The following is a 16914-nucleotide window of genomic DNA, read 5'->3' on the forward strand; positions in this document are numbered from 1 at the left end:
TGCCAGGAGCCAGGAGCCTCTTCCAGGTCTCCCACATGGCTGCAGGGTCCCAAGGCTTTGGGCCGTCCTCCACTGCTTTCCCAGGCTACACGCAGGGAGCTGGATGGGAAGTGGAGCAGCCTGGACGCTAACTGGCTCCCATATGGGACCTTGGCGCGTGCAAGATGAGAACTTTAGCCACTGGGTACTGCGCTGGGCACTGACGGTTTATTTATTTGTTTTATGTTATTTTTGAAGATCTGTGTTTTCAAAGAATTACTGGAAGGTAGACAGGGAGGAGGAGAAGTAGGGAGGGAAGAGATTCGTTCCCAAATGGCCTCATAGCTAGGGCTTGGTAGGCAGAAGCTTGGAACCTGGAGTTTTGTCAGGATCTCTTAGCAAAGGTCCAAATAGCTGAGTTATTTGCTGCTTTCCTAGTTGCACTTATTGGGAACTAGGTCCGAAGCTCAGCAGCCAGGACCAGAACCAGTGCTCTAAATGCTGGTGTCTCAAGCTGACGCTTAGTCCGCTGTGCCGCAACACCAGCCTTGCCTTTGCTTTAGAACCGGGAAAGTGGGGTGCAGCATTCCAGTGGGTGCAGTCAGGGAGCTCCGTGCCTTCGCTCTCTTGTCAGGCTGAATCGCTCAATGCAGGTGTTCATTTGGATTTGTGCTAAGCTGTGTATAGCTGTGTTTTAGAGTACAGGTCTCCCCTAGATAGGAGGTTTTTACTTGTACGTGGGTGGCAGGCTGTGTGTCTGTACTCGGGCTTAGTATTTCACTCCTGCGTCAAGAGTTGTGGCTCCGTATTTGGCGTGTGCTGGGCTGTGGTAACGACCCCAGTGTCTGGGTTGGATCGGCCCTAGCCTGTTAGGTCCTCACTGAATCCTGCCACACTGACTTTTTTTTAACCTAGTTGTATATTTTGGCATGATAGTTTCATGGTTGTCTGCCAAAAGGAGTATGTTTTTCTTAAGCAGTACATTTTGATGACTGTCTTTTTAAGTAGCTCTGGACAAAAAAAAAAAAAGAACCGTGTGGTTTACATCTTGTTAAGCAGATTTTTTTTAGTGTTTATTTTTATATACTTGAAAGGCTGAGCAGCAGAGACAGGTCTTCATCCGCTGGTTCCCTCCTCAGATGCTTGCCACAGCCTGGAGCCAGGGTTCGGGCCGTCTTCCACGTGGCTGGCAGGCTGGAGCCGGGGGTTCAGGCTGCATCTCCCACGTGGCTGGCAGGCTGGAGCCAGGGTTCCGGCCGTCTCCCACGTGGCTGGCAGGCTGGAGCCGGGGGTTTGGGATGCATCTCCCACGTGGCTGACAGGCTGTGCACCAGCCGCAGGCAGGAGCCGGGGTTCAGCCGTCTCCCACGTGGCTGGCAGGCTGGAGCTGGGGTTCGGCTGTCTCCCACGTGGCTGGCAGGCTGTGCACCAGCAGCAGGCTGGAGCCGTGGTGCAGCAGCTGGGCCTGAAGAGCCAGTGCTCCCTGTAGGCTGCTATGAGATGCTAATGTTCTAAGCCTCAGCCCAACTTCCTATACCACAGCATGTGCACTGAGCGATTATTTTAAGAATGATTTTATGTGTATTTAATCTTTTTGTGGTAATACTTATTGAGCAGTCCTATGGTAGTACACCATCTTTTCACCCAAATGAGGTGAATTAACTTTAAGAGTTTCTCCTGGGTCTAGTGCAGTAGCTTAATAGCTGAAGTCCTTGCCTTGCACACCAGGCTCCCAAATGGGTGCCGGTTCATGTGCTGGCTGCTCCACTTCCCTTCTGGCTTCCTGCTTGGGGCCTGGGAAAGCAGTTGAGGACACATCACCTGGGGAGTGAACCAGCGGACTGAAGATTCTTCTCTCTGTAATTCTGGCTTTCCAATAAAAAAAAATCTTAAAAAAAGTTTCTCCTGATACTGCGCGGTGACTCACAGAAAGGCTCTGTCTGTCCTCCTCTCTATATCTAACTTTCCAATAAAAATAAAATAAATCTTTTTTTAAAAAATGGTTTATTTCAGAGGTAGAGTGATGTGCATGGAGTAAAAGAGAGACAGACAGTAGAGATGTTTAATCTTGCAGTGAACTCTCCGAATGCCAGCAGTGAGCAGGGGTGGGCCAGGCCGGAGCCAGGAGCCAGGAGCTCCATCCTGGATTCCCACGTAGTGGCAGGAGACATGGACTTACACTTCAGCCGCCTGTCGTAGTCCCAGGTGCGTGAGCAGGGTACTGGCTCCTGGGCAAGCCGCTGGATCTGAGCAAGTGCCGGCATGGGATGCTGACATTGCAAATGGCACCACAGCTAAAGGCTGTCAGCATTACACCTCGAAACAAAATTGTAGAAATGAAGAATTCTTAAGGAATTGTCAGTTTTACATTTAATGACCAGATTTTAGTTTATTCTGCACGATTTTGTCTTAATAATTTGATGAGAAGATGCAGTAAGAGTAACAGATATTGTATCCTCTTGGTTTATAGACTTTATAATAGGTAGCTAAGGATAAATTAGGATTAGAGTGAACTTTGATTTCATTTGAGTGAGCATGCTAAGTAGTCATTTTTCTCCCCTCCTTGTTTTGTCACCCTGATGTTACTGTGACCTGGGAGCCCTTCTCCGAGGGCCTGCTACAGCGGCTCTGTGGTGCAAAGAAGCACTGGAGAATTTTAGCTACTACATGATTAGTGACTCGCTTGCTTTTTTTTTTTTTTTAATTGGAAAGACGGATGTACAGAGAGGAGGAGAGACAGAGAGGAAGATCTTCTGTCTGATGGTTCACTCCCCAAAGTGGCTGCAACTGCTGGAGCTGAGCTGATCCAAAGCCAGGAGCCAGGAACCTCTTCCGGGTCTCCCGCCTGTCGGTGCAGGGTCCCAAGGCTTTGGGCCGTCCTGTACTGCTCACCCAAGCCACAAGCAGGGAGCTGGGTGGCAAGCAGAGCAGCCGGGACACAAACCAGCGCCCATATGAAATCCCATTGCGTGCAAGGCGAGGACTTTAGGCACTAGCCTATTATGCCAAGCCCAAACAAAATAAATCTTTAGAGAAAATAAAATAAACTGATAGAAATGAAAAGGTTTATTTGGGGTGGTGAGTCCTGTTTTACTTACCTATTGGGTTGAACAAGTGTATCGTGTACTGGTGGTAGTGAGAGTCAGCCTGTTGAGGTGAAGACAGTGGCTTGAGTGGATACTGTGGTCACAACGACCAGAGCTGAATCGATCCGAAGCCAGGTACCAAGAGTCTCTTTCGGGTCTCCTGCATGGGTACAGGGTCCCAAGGCCTTGGGCCAGCCTTGACTGCTTTCCCAGGCCACAAGCAGGGAGCTGGATGGGAAGTGGAGCTGCCGGGATTAGAACCGGTGCACATATGGGATCCCAGCGTCAGCAAGGAGAGGACTTCAGCCACTAGGCTGTTGCACAAGGCCCAATTTTAAATGATTTTATACACTGAAAGTATTATTCAAATACATCAGTCACCTCTGAAGTGTGAAATAAAATCATAAAACATACACATCAATTATAAGGGAATACAGAAAAATGCTTGATAATAAAATTTTTATTACTCATTTGTTACATTATGAAATAAAAAGGAATGATTTTAAGAGTATACTGCATGTTTCCCACAAAGGTGAAAAGTGCTAATGTGTCCAAATGCTTCTTCACACATTGTCTCCAGTACTGCCACTGACTTAAATACTTACAAACCATTCCCAAGTGAGCTGAGGAAAAAAATACAAAGGAAGCAGAAAATACAGAAATCACCTACTTCTAGATACCCAAGGTGTTTACGATCAGGATGTGTTGGTGCTGGCAAGATGGCTCATTTAATGAACCCTCGAACTCCAAGCACCAGTTCATGTCCCAGCTTCTCCACTTCCCATCCAGCTCCCTGCTTGTGGACTGGGAAAGCAGTCAAGGCTGGCCCAAGGCCTTGGGACCCTGCACCCATGTGGGAGACCCGGAAAGAAGTTCCTAGCTCCAGGCTTGGGATCGGTGCAGCACTGGCCGTTGCGCTCACTTGGGGAGTGAATCATCAGACGGAAGATCTTCCTCTCTGTCTCTCCTCTCTGTACATCTGCCTTTCCAATAAAAAATAAAAAAAAATCTTTAAAAAGAAAGAAATAAAATAATGCTGATTAAAAGTGATGGGGTGAGTGAGGCAGCCTTGCAGTTCATATGCAAGCTTCTCATACTGGAACCACCTGGGTTCAGTTCCTACCTGTAGCTCCCAATTCCAGCTGCTTACAGAGCACCCCAGGAGGCGGTTGGTGTTGGCACCCACCTGGGAGACCTAAATGAAGTCCAACCTCCAGCCCCAGCCTGTAGCCCCCCACCCCAGCCCTTGCCCCCAGCCCCAGCCTGTAGCTGCAGCCCCCAGCCCCAGTCCCAGGTCTAACCATAGTCCACTAAGAAAGAGGAGGACCATACTACGCGTGTGTTTATCATCAGCAGTGATCCCCACATCAGATTAGGCTGTGAGGTTCTGTGAGAGAGAGCCGTGCCTCGTACTGATAGAGAGAAGGCCGATGTCCGCGTGCTCTGTCTCAGTGGATAAGGGAGCTTGCTGATAGCAGATGTGAGTTATTCCTCCGGGGAGTGGTCTTCCAGGGGCCGTTAGAGTCATAGTCTTGGACAGCTGGAAGAGGATTGCATGTGCAAGCCTTTCAGCACTGCTTTTCTTAAAGATTTGCTTTTAAAATTTATTTTTATTTAAAAGGTAGTATTACAGGGGCTCGGAGGCGTGGCCTAGTGGCTAAGGTCCTCGCCTTGATCCCATATGGCCGCTGGTTCTAATCCCGGCAGCTCCACTTCCTCTCTATCTCTCCTCCTCTCAGTATATCTGGCTTTGTAATAAAAAAAAATAAAATAAATCGTTAAAAAAAAAAAAAGTAGTATTACAGAGAGAGAGAAAGAGAGACACACAGAAAGAGGCCTTCCATCCAGTGGTTCATCCTCCAAGTGGCAGAGCTGAGCTGATGTGAAGCCAGGAGCTTCTTCTGGGTCTCCCTCATGGGTGCAGGGTCCTGAGAGCTTGAGGCCCTGCACTGCTTTCCCAGGCCCTGAGCGGGGAGCTGGGTTGGAAGTGGGACAGCCAGAGTCTCGGACGCTAGTGTTGGCCAGCGGAGGGATAACTGAGCCACCACTCCAGCTCCAGAGTTATCTTTGTTTGAAATGCAAAGTTACGAGAGAGAGGGACAGAGAGAGACATTCCAACTTTGGTTCCCTTTCCAAATGGCCGCAGTGACTGGAGTCGTGCCAGGTGTCAGCCAGGAGCCTCAGCTTCTTCCGGGTCTCCCGCTTGGGGTTCAGAAGCCAAGCTCTTGGGCCGTATTCCATGCTTTCCCACGTGCATTAACAGGAAGCTGAATCAGAAGTGGAGTGGCCAGGACTTGAACTGGCACCCATATGGGATGCTGGCTTTGCAGACTGCAGCTTAACCCGTAAAGCCATAGTGCCAGCCCCTCAACCTACATTTTGTAATTTGTAGAGTAATAAAATTTATCTAATTTGACCAGTTTTAGTGAGTGCTTTATCTTTAGTCTTTTGTGTAGTATATTTTCTAATCTGAAAGTCTTCCATGAAAGCATCAGTATAAAAAAGTATATGTGACAGCTGTTTTTAAGAAACATTTTAAGAAATGTCATTTTGAGGTACATACCTACTTTGCATTTTTGATTTCTTACTTTTTTCTTCCTGAAAGATGGAGATGGAAAGTGTGAGTACTGATTGGATTTTAGACCTTTGAGTCCATCTGTGAGGAGAGGGGAGTGAAGGGAGCACAGTGACATCAGGGGAGGGCGGGAGAATCCTAAGCCTTATTTGAAGGTAGTCTGGTATTTCCGATCGAGTCTACTTAAGCTTTAAGAATAGAGCTTTAGGGGCCCGGCGGTGTGGCCTAGCAGCTGAAATCCTCGCCTTGAACGCCCCGGGATCCCATATGGGCACCGGTTCTAATCCTGGCAGCTCCACTTCCCATCCAGCTCCCTGCTTGTGGCCTGGGAAAGCAGTCGAGGACGGCCCAATGCATTGGGTACCTGCACCCGCGTGGGAGACCTAGAAGAGGTTCCTGGTTCTTGGCCTCAGATCGGCGCAGCACCGGCCGTTGCGGCTCACTTGGGTAGTGAATCATCGGACGGAAGATCTTCCTCTCTCTCTCCTCCTCTGTGTATATCTGACTTTGTAATAAAAATAAATAAATCTTAAAAAAAAAAAAGAATAGATCTTTAGGGACCAGCATTATGGCACAACAGGTTAAGCCACTGTTTGCAACGCCAGCACCCCGTATTAGAGTGGCCCATTTAAGTCCGTGCTTTGCTTCCAGGTTAAGTTCCTGCTCATGAGCCTGGACACGTGGTGAGTGATTACCTTGCCACACACTTTGCCAGGATCACTGTACTGTGACTCTTGGAGCCCTCTGTGATGGAAATCTCTCTCCCCCTGCTAGTTCTGCCTTTCATATAGATTGACATAAGCCTACGAGTTGACCTTCATAAAAGAGAAGTTCATGGATTTCCGAGAAGTCAACTGAAAGTCAGGAAACACCGTGGTTTTGACGTTTTGATCATTGACAGCTCTGAGAGGTGCCGTTTCAAGAAGGTGCTTGGGGCTGAAAACCGGCTGCAGTGGAGTGAGGCGGAGGAGGTGCAGGCTGAGCATCTCGGCTCAGTTCGCTCAGCAGACCCGTCTGGAGCGAGCACTCAGGACGCAGCGGTTGCTTCCCTAAGCACTCAAGCTGCAAAGGATTAGCAGGTGTATTGATTCAAGCCTGTTGGGGATTGTTCATGTCTAGATATTTTTAATGCCTAATTTCTCAAGTCTCCTGGCTTGTACAATAAATACCGTTGCCCACCCTGGTTACACTGTTCAAAGGACATATTCCAACCCTGAGACTGTCTTGCCTGCTAGACGGTCTAGCGTTCACAAATAATGTATTTTTAAGTAAAAGGCAATGGTCTGTTAGAGTAGTTTAAATGTTAAATAAAGTGACTAATTTATCACCCTGAGGAAATATAGTTTGAGATTAAAGACATGGGCAAAGGGCTCAACTCCTAGAAAAGCAACCTTTCTATTTAGAAACAAGAGGATTAGGAGAGGGGGCACAAAGCACCTCTTAGGTAAACACAGAGAAAACTACAGCATTGCTGATTCTCTCCTCTCCCTTTTAAGATTGATTTACTTACGTGGAAGGCAGAGTCTGCAGAGAGGAGGAGACGGAAAGGTCAAGATCTTCCGTCTGCTGCTTCCCCTCCAGATGTCCACATGGCCGTGCTGCTGCAGAGCCAGGAGCGTCTTGCAGCTCTCCCATGTGGGAGCCCGAGGACTGGCCCACCCTCTGCTGCTTTCCCAGACACATTGCTGGGAGGCTGGATCAGGAATAGAGCAGCCAGGACACATGCCAGCACCCATATGGGAAGCCAGCATCACAGGTGGTAGATTTTCTGGAAAAAATTTAGAATATTTACTTGCTTTATTTTTATATGCTTGAAAGCCAGAGTGGCAGAAGGAGAAAGACAGAGAGAGCTTCCTCTCACTAGCTCACTGCCCAGGTGTCTGCAGACAGCCCAGGCGAGGTCCCGAGCCCACAGCTGTGTGGGGTTCCCACAGGGGTGGTAGGGCCAAGCAGGTCAGCCCTAGTCTGCTGCCTGCAGGGGGCGCTGGCAGGAAGCAGAGAAGCTAGGAGCCAGCCTGCACTCGGGTCTCCAGCAGTGGTTTTAAACTCACGTGTCGCGTACCCACCCCATCTCTCCATGTCTCTGTTTGCAACATAAACATTAAAAAGAATGCTTTCCCAGAAACTTATGATTACTGTGTCTGAGATGTGTCTGTTACAAAGTAGCTTTCCTTGGCTCAGGAGAAAGCTGTAGGTTTCAAATTGGCGTGGATTTGATCTAGGAAGACACAAGATGATTGAGCTAGACTGATTTTTTTTTTATAAGAATACACTAGTTGACCTCTGCAATTGGAAATTTTATGAGGAATTATCAGAGTTTTCACCTTGATGATCCAGTCATTGAAATATATTCCCAGTTGAGATGCATGAAAGACCAGTACAAACTATGGGGGAAATGGGGGGAAGAAATATTGATGGGATTATAGCTTCTACAGGAAATGTTTTTGAAGCTTTATGCTTTGTTTATAATTTTGATCCAGAAATTCAAATGTTCTTATTGTGTTATAATTATGCTTTTCCTGGTAAATAGCATATTTTCATTTTGAAAAGTTTTTTTTGAAGATTGATTTATTTTTGTTGGAAATTCAGATATACAGAGAGAAAGATCTTCCTTCCGATGATTCACTCCCCAAACGGCCACAACAGCCAGAGCTGCGTCAATCTGAAGCCTGGAGCCAGAGGCTTTTCCGGGTCTCCCACACGGGTGCAGGGTCCCAAGGCTTTGGGCCGTCCTCGACTGCTTTCCCAGGCCACAGGCAGGGAGCTGGATGGGAAGTGGGGCCACCGGGATTAGAACCGGCGCCCATATGGGATCCCGGTGCTTGCAAGGCGAGGGCTTTAGCTGCTAGGCCACTGTGCCAGGCCCTCGTTTGAAAAGGTTTAAATCCTATCAGTACGCTGTGAATTAATAGTGGTATACTGTAAATTTTCCTTCCGTTTTTTGCCAGTTCCTCTTCCTGCAGTGCTTTCTTTGCCTCAGACTTCATTTGTGTTAGTATGTAGTAGATGTTTATGCAGTTAGAAGGAATGTTCAGAAAGATGATATTGTGGGCTGCCTAATGCTTCCGGCCCTTTGAGACTGCAACGTGCTTTTTGCTTTACTCAGAAAACAACTGGTTGGACTGTCATATAATCTGTGATAGACAGAAAGGATATTGTGGAAGAAATTCTTGCCATCCTCACAGCCTGACCTTTCAAAACTGTTTTCTTTGCTGCAAGCATCTCACTTAGCCTTTGACTGGCACATGATGCAGGAGGTGGTGCCCAGGCGGCGCTGTCAATGACCTGCCTTGTTGGTGTCGGCGCACTGCTCCGAGAACATGTCGGACAGGCGCGTGTGTTGCACGCCGTGTTCTCTGGGGGGTTACTGGGGTTATGCATGACATGTGGAGTACGTTCTAAGTGTAAGTGAAAAGTTCATAACATTTAAAATTTAAATGGAAAATCACTTTATTTTCAAGAAGGATCTATATTTTTTTTATTTTTTCCCCCTCCCACAGTATCCAGACTTTTTAATTAAATTTTGAGGATTATTAATGAAAAGAGATTATTATGTAGTTTGTAACTAAAATTTGTTTTTTAAGGAAAAGCTTTTTCTGAGAGGATTTTTTTGTCTTTTTGTTTTGTTTTTAATCTATTCAGGAAGCAAGAACAACACTTCCGTTTTGTAGCTCAGTCCCCAAGTGTGTCTGGGGCCGGGGCTTGGGGTGAAGCTGGGACCTAGGGACCCAGTGTAGGTGTTCTGCGTGGGTGACCAGGACCCCGCTCACCAGAGGCAGCGCTTGCTGCCTCCCAGGGTCCACGTCGGCAGGCAGCTGGATCTTGGAGCCAGGAAAGGGCATTCGACCTGGGTCTCCTGATTGTAAATTTTGATCTTTCTTTTCCTTCAGAGCTTGTTTGGAGGATCTAGCAGGGGAGCACAGCTACTCATATACCCTTGACAGAAGACCTGTCCTCCTCTAGTGGGATGGTCGTCCTCTTTGACCGAGCGCGCAGCTTCGGGAGGGACGCACGTGGAGCGGTGAGGGAGGAAGGGGACACCCGCCTGGCCAGCCTGATCAGCTGAATCAACCCTGGCGATCAGTGGGGTGACAGATGTCGCAGCCAGATCGCCCTCACATCCATGATCTTTCTTTTCCTTTTTAAATGCTTGTTTGAAGGATAGAGAAAGAGGCATAGAGTGCAGATCTTGCTTCTAATCATTATTCTCCAGCTGGCTAAAGTCAGCCCCCCGAAACTCCATCTGGATCTGCCGTGCAGGTGCAGGGACCCAGGCTTTGGGCCATCCCCTCCTGCTTTCCCAGGCAACCGGCAGGGAGCTGGACAGGAAGTGGAGCAGCCGGGACAGGAACCAGCACCCATATGGGATCCTAGCGCTTGCAAGGGGGAGGATTTAGCCATTGAGCCATCGTGGTGGGCCAGGGCTCAGTGGATTTAATGACAGTGATACTATGGTACTGCCTCTACTCTTGAACGAGGCATCCTGGTGGCTGATGTCCCATGCTGTCTGCCTGGTGAGGTTCAAGCAGCACCCAGGCTTCTCTTCCCTTGTATTCCACTCTGTCTGCTGTGTTTGGGGCTCTGGGAGGCTGAGGTGGAAAACACTACGATCAGGTAAGCTTTCACTGTCTCTGTGTTCGTTCTCTCGGCAGTGTCTGAAGGAGTACCCTCTGAATGAAAGAGAACAGACATGCCTCCCACGTGTCTCTCAGAGCAAGCTGAAGTAATTTAGCAGAGGCTGGATGCAAACTCCATTTTTTTGTTTGTTTTTGTGATGCCCTTCTCCCAAGAAGTCTGTTATGTGGTTTCTTAAACAGCATGAGTACATGGTAAATATTCAGTAAGTTAAAAGTTATCCTGTATCCCTGTTTGTCCTGCAATTCCTGCCAGTTGTACAATAACCCCCTCTTGATTAAGGCTTAGCACAGATGACAGGTCGGCTTGCTCTGCTGGCTGTACTGTGCTCTCCTGAGAGAGTAGGCCATCTTGGCCGGTACCAAGGACAGCTGCCTCTTCCCAGCCACTAGCCCCCTCTCCTCTTCCCTGCCACACCCCTCCTCTCTCCTCCTCCTAGCCACACCCCTCCTCTCTCCTCCTCCCAGCCACACCCCTCCTCTCTCCTCTTCCCTGGTAGTAATGAGGGAGGAATGAAAGCTACACACAGAAGCATTTGATCATTCATGGCGGGATAGCTTAGGAAGAAAATTGGTCTCCAAGGAAGATTTACAACATGCAAACAAATAAAAATATACACACAGCCCAAACATCAGTCAGTGTGCAGAATAGGCCTGAAATGGCCAGAAAGAAATGCCAACCATTATAGGATGCTCTCTAAATTTTTATGTATTGTGATATCTTCAGAATGCAGTAGATAGAAATAACGAAAGGTTCAGATGCTTTTTCTGCAGCTGTAAGCCACTTAAAATTCTTCTCATGTTACAGTTTGCCATCCAGATGGCTTTCTGGCACTGATTCAGTTCCTAGATGTGAACACTCCCTCACCAGCCCCGCCACGCACTTGCAGTTTGGCTCATGACTCACTCTCACAGCAGTCACATGAGACACTCTGCCACAGTCGCTCCTTATTGTCTTGGCACTTGTAAACAAGAACTGGGATTTGATTGGATATCTTTTTATTTGAGGAAAATTTAACATTCGGAAGCACATATTGTCTCAGTGGTGAGATGCAGAAGCGGCGCTGCCCAATGCACATTTGGGAGACAGGTGCAGAAGCATAGCCAGTAACCAGGGCTGGTTTAATACTTGATTTCCTCCTGCGCTGCTACCTGGCTTCGGATCAGCGCAGCTCCGGCTGCTGCAGCCACTTGGGGAGTGAACCATCTGGGGAGTGAACCATCAGACAGAAGATCTTCCTCTCTGTCTCTCCTCCTCTCTGTATGTCCGCCTCTCCAATAAAAATAAATCTTTTAAAAAAATGAATCTTAAAAAAAAAGATGAAATACTTGGTGTGTCTTGTTCAGGAGCTGATTTTGCATCTGTTTGTCTTTGCAAGGAGCAAAGCGTGGTCTCTGGAATTTCATGTAGTGTGTTTTCATTCAGCAAATATTTGCTGAACACCTCTTACGTGCAAGGATGAGGAGTTCCTCCCCTGAGTGCCTCTTCTGATCAGTTCATGTCATTGGAAGTCTAGTGACTGTTAATGGCCTCTGTTGTTTTGCTCATGGTTATGAAATTTTGTAATTTCAGTCTTTGTGTGCTGTGGGAACAGATAATACTTTGAAAATCCTGATGCTAACCCTCAAGGAGTTTATAGGCAACTCAGGCTTCATTTCCTGCATGGCGACAGGCATTGTGCACGACCCTGAGGGTGCACCTTGGCACACCCACATCACATAGCCGAGTGTCCAGGTTCGAGTCCCAGTTCCACTCCTGATTCTGGCTTACTGCAGGGGGCAGCAGAGCGATCACCTGAGTAGTCGCGCCCCTCCGTACCCGTGGGAGACCCAGCTGAGTGAGAGGCTCTGCTGCGGCCTGGCCGAGCCTTGGCAGTGGCAGGCATCTTGGAACATCTTCTGTCTCTTGCTCTGTAGTCTACCTTTACAGCAAATAGATAAGTTAATAAAAGTTTAAAATATAAGTTTCCAGAATTAAAAAAAATATTTATTTATTTGAAAGATTTAGAGAGAAGTCTTTCACGTATTGCTTACTACTCCCCAAGTGACAGCAGTGGTTGGGGCTAGGCCAGGCTGAAGCAGGTCTTCCGGGTCTCCCCCACAGGGTGCAGGGACCCGAGCACTTGGGCCATCCTCTGCTGCCTTGTCAGGCATAAGCAGGGAGCTGGAGTGGAAGTAGATCAGCTGGGATTGGAAGGGGCACTCCCTTGGCATGCCAGTGCCAGCAGTGAAATCTTATGTTACAGCACTGGCCCGTTAAGCTCCATGTTTATATGTTTGGTATTTTTTTTACATTGTTTATTTTAATGTACTTGAAAGACAGATGCAAAGTGATAAAGAGAGATCTTGGGTCCACTGTCCAATCCCAGGTGCTCATAGCAAACAAGATTGGGCCAGGCTGACGCCAGGAGCCCAGATTTCTATCCAGAGCTTGCTGACCTGTCATCTGCTGCTTCCTAGGGTGGTGGTAACTGGAAGCTGGATGGGAAAGCAGAGTTGGCTGCAGGGGGCACAGACAGGGCGTGCTCATTCCTCGTGGCAGCTTAACTTGCTGCACCCGATCACTGGGCCCTGTGATTTTCTTTTTGTGTTCAAAAATGCTTCCTGTCGGCCAGCGCTGCTTTAAAGCCTTGGCCCTGGAGCCTTAGGCCCTTCTTAATGCGCATGTGTATTTCGTGCTGATGTTCACCTTCTTGAAGAAAGATGTTAGGGAAAGGGAGAATTAGCACCATCAAAGGGTTGTTTTGTAGTTCTGTTTGAGATAGGGATTTAGTTTGGGGAGTTTATTTTGTTGCACTTGTGACTATATGTCTCTTGGCAAGAAGGTGGATGGGATTTGTACAAGATCCTGGGCTGTAGAGTGTGTGACACACAAAGAAAAACAGGCTGGAGTCATGCATGAGAGACCTGCCACTGAGCTGAGGGGTTTTTAATGCGTATCGGTGCTGCATCGTGAGGTTGAGGAGAGTAGAGTGCTGTCTGGATTGTCAGTTCATTGGCATTTGCAGAGAATCAGCCTAAGAAGTTAGTAACTTCTTCTCCCCGATGAAGCTTCATGAAAATCTCTTGTTAGTGGTTTATTGAATTTGTCAGGACTTTGTAACCTTTAACTCTACAGTCCTTTCAGATGTCACATGTTTATCAGGATTTGAATCCATATGGTGTATATCATTTATCAAGTGATAACCAGTAGTGTATTTATAGTTTACTTCTTGGAATTGTTTTTTATTTGTTTTCAAAATTTCTAGTTGTTTTCGATTTTAGTTGAAAGGCAAAGAGACAGAGACAGATCTTCCATCTGCTGGTTCACCTCCTTACTGCCAGCAGTAGCCAGGGCTGGGACAGGTTGGAGCTGGGAGTCTGTAACTTCGTATGAGGTCTCCTGCTTTGGTGGAAGGGGCCTGAGACCTTGAGCCGTAGCTGGCTGCCTTCCAGAAGTGTACATTAGTAGGAAATTAGGTTGTAAATGAGGTAGCTGGGACTGAACCCACACTTTGTGAGCTGGGACATGGGAGGCCCGAACAGCCTCTATCTGCTCTAGATGCCTGCCCGCCCCATTTTCTTCTTAAAACAGTGCAGGTGGTTGGTCTCCTGTTGATGACGTTGAAGTCCAAGGGCTCACTGTCGACTGATGGACTTGACACCTTTGCACAAAATTTGGTGAATGACAGTTGTTCTCCTTCCTGACTTGTAGGAGCTGATGGTTAGGAATGTGTCTCAGCGACACTATGCCTCCTGCCATGGCAGACAGCCTTGACATCTGGGCAGTGGGCTCACAGACGGCATCTGATGGCTCCATCCCTGTGGACTTCCTTCTGCCCACTGGGATTTACATCCAGCTGGAGGTGCCGCGGGAAGCTCCCATTTCTTACATTAAGCAGGTATGTTGCTCACATATACAATTTCTGTGTATTTAATTTGCTGTGTCTCATTGGATGTCACTGGATTTTAATGCTATTAATATGGTAATTGTACGGTAAATTTATGGGAAGTTTACTCTTTTAGGTTAATCTTTTTTTTGATGGGCACATTTTTTTAAGGTTTATTTATTTATTTTTTTTATTGATAAGTCAGATTTACAGAGAGAAGGAGAGAGAGAGGAGGATGTTTCCTTCCACTAGTTCACTCCCCAGGTGGCCACAACAGCCGGAGCTGAGCTGATCCGAAGCCAGGAGTCTCCTCCAGGTCTCGCACACGGGTGCAGGGTCCCAAGGCTTTGGGCCGTCCTCAACTGCTTTCCCAGGCCCCAAGCAGGGAGCTGGATGGGAAGTGGAGCTGCCGGGATTAGAACCGGTGCCCATATGGGATCCTGGCGTGTGCAAGTGGAGCTGTGCTAGGCTGGAACCAGGAGCCAAGAGCTTCTCCTGGATCTCTCAGTGGGTGCGGGAGTCCAAGGACTTGGGCTGTCCTTCACTGCTTTCGCAGGAGCATAGCAGGAAGCTGGATCCTTATATGGAACTGGCTTGGCAGGTGGCAGGTTTACCTGTTCTGCCACCACTGGCCTTGTGGTTTGCTATTTGAAGAATTGTGGTGTAACAGGTTAAGCTACTGCCTGCAATATGTGTGTCCCTCACTTCTCATTCAGCTCCCTGGTAATGTACCTGGGTAGCAGCACAGATGAGCCAAGTGTTGGGCCGCTGCCATCCACCTGCCATCCCGAGAAGTCCCCGGCTGCAGCCTGGGCAGCCCTGTCTGCTGTGGTTACTCAGTGAGCAAAGCAGTCGATGGAGGACTTCCTTTTTCCTTCTGCCTTCCCTCCTTCCCTTTCTCATCCTCCATCTCTACCTAATCCTGCCTTTCCAATAAAGAGAAATAAGACTTACAAAAATAACCTTGAATATATCTTGAATATATTTCCATCTCATAATGTACAGTGTCTTTAAAAGTTTGTGGAAATACATATTCAAAGAAAACTGAATTCCATGAGTTTTTAAAGTCCTCTTGCTCTTCCTGCTTTTCGTCGGTTAACAGTCTGCTCGTCTGTTTTACCGGACGTCGTCCTGCCGCTTGCACCGGTGCGCGTCTGTGCACTGGAGTGGGCGTTTGTGTTCCAGAGGATGTCTGCCTTTGTCTTGCAGTTGCTATGGAAGCACGCTCACAGTTACCCGATGTTTAACCTGCTCCTGGAGGTTGACTCCTACATGTTTGCTTGTGTGAATCAGACGGCCGTGTACGAAGAGCTTGAGGACGAGACACGGAGACTCTGTGACGTGAGGCCTTTCCTTCCAGTTCTCAAGCTGGTGACAAGGAGCTGTGACCCAGGCGAAAAATTAGACTCGAAAATTGGCGTCCTCATAGGAAAAGGTACTTAAAACGTCTTCATATGACTTCTTTGAATGTTTGCTATTATATATATAAGCATGTAACGTATTCTAAGACTTGGCTCTTTTAAAATGGCCTGCAAAGTAATGCTGATTTACAAAGTATTACTAATTTGAGATAAGGTATGTACAAAAGTTGAGGGTAAATTTTTAGAAACGCATCTTTTAATATGATATTGGCAAATTTGTGTTTGCATTTTTGTATAGATGTATTTTGCCGTCCCCGACTGCTTTCCCAGGCCACAAGCAAGGCCCTAGATGGGAAGCAGAGCTTCCGGGATTAGAACCAATGCCTGTATGGGAATCCTGCACTTGCAAGGCTAGAATTTAGCCACTAGGCTACTGCACAGGGCCTAGTTTGCCAAGGTTTAAGTTAAATAATAACTTGAGTTTTACATTTTTTATAATAGAGTTACTGTCCTTTGCTTTCCTCAGATATTTTAAAATGTGTTTTACATGGAGTGTGGAGAAAAATTGTGAATGTTTTATGTTCAGTAATGTGTATTGTGAGTTTTCCTGATTATGAGTTTATAATAGTGTTTTTTCTGTATGGAGTCTCAGGCTTGTGTTTCGTAGAATTCTAGCTGTGTTGCTCGTGTGTCCATGACATTTGTCTTACCTGGTTTCTTTTTTGACTTGGCATGTTTTCCTGCCCAGGTGGTTGCTGTTTGTTTGGTTTTTGGTGTGATAAAAGCCAAATATCTAAGTTAGCTTTTGTTGCATTGTTTATATTCCATTTTATTATTGTTAGGTATTAAATATAATTCGTTTTAAAAATGTGTTTAGGTTTGCATGAATTTGATGCCTTGAAGGATCCTGAAGTGAATGAATTTCGAAGTAAGATGCGCAGATTCAGTGAGGAGAAGACCCAGTCGCTGGTGGGCTTGTCCTGGATGGAGTGGCTGCGGCAGACCTACCCGCCGGAGCTCGACCCGGCCACGCTCGACGACCTGGAGGAGAAGCTCTACGGGGGAAGGCTCATCGTGGCAGTGCACTTTGAAGACTCGCAGGTACTGTCCTACCTGAGGAGGAAAAGCCTGGCTCTGATCTTCACCCGGACACAGCTGTTCTGTGAACTGCTGCCCGCCTTTCTGATAAGCGCTGTGACAGAGTGGTTTTAGATTTATGCTGCAAGTTTATTTAGAATTTGTACAGTACACAGACATGATTTTCTGATGCAGTGGAGTAGCAGTTTAGAATTGGACTAGCAAATTGTACCTTGAAATTGCTTTTTACATTTTTTAGAAGAAGTGCAGCTCCCAAGGCTTTGGGCCGTCCTCAACTGATCTCCCAGGCCACAAGCAGGGAGCAGGATGGGA

General features: G+C 47.3%; 1 protein-coding gene across 1 annotated transcript in view; it reads left to right on the top strand.

Moving 5' to 3' along the window:
- Positions 1-16914, top strand: part of PIK3CB (phosphatidylinositol-4,5-bisphosphate 3-kinase catalytic subunit beta) — an 84290-nt gene that overhangs the window by 13118 nt on the left and 54258 nt on the right. Inside the window, exons 2-4 of the mRNA XM_058657115.1 lie at positions 13969-14155; positions 15353-15578; positions 16382-16605. Of these exons, the coding sequence (XP_058513098.1) occupies positions 13985-14155; positions 15353-15578; positions 16382-16605 (621 nt within the window). The 5' untranslated portion in view covers positions 13969-13984. The remainder of the gene's footprint in view (positions 1-13968; positions 14156-15352; positions 15579-16381; positions 16606-16914) is intronic.

This window comes from Ochotona princeps, chromosome 30 (genome assembly GCF_030435755.1).
Source record: "Ochotona princeps isolate mOchPri1 chromosome 30, mOchPri1.hap1, whole genome shotgun sequence".
NCBI classification, from domain to species: domain Eukaryota; kingdom Metazoa; phylum Chordata; class Mammalia; order Lagomorpha; family Ochotonidae; genus Ochotona; species Ochotona princeps.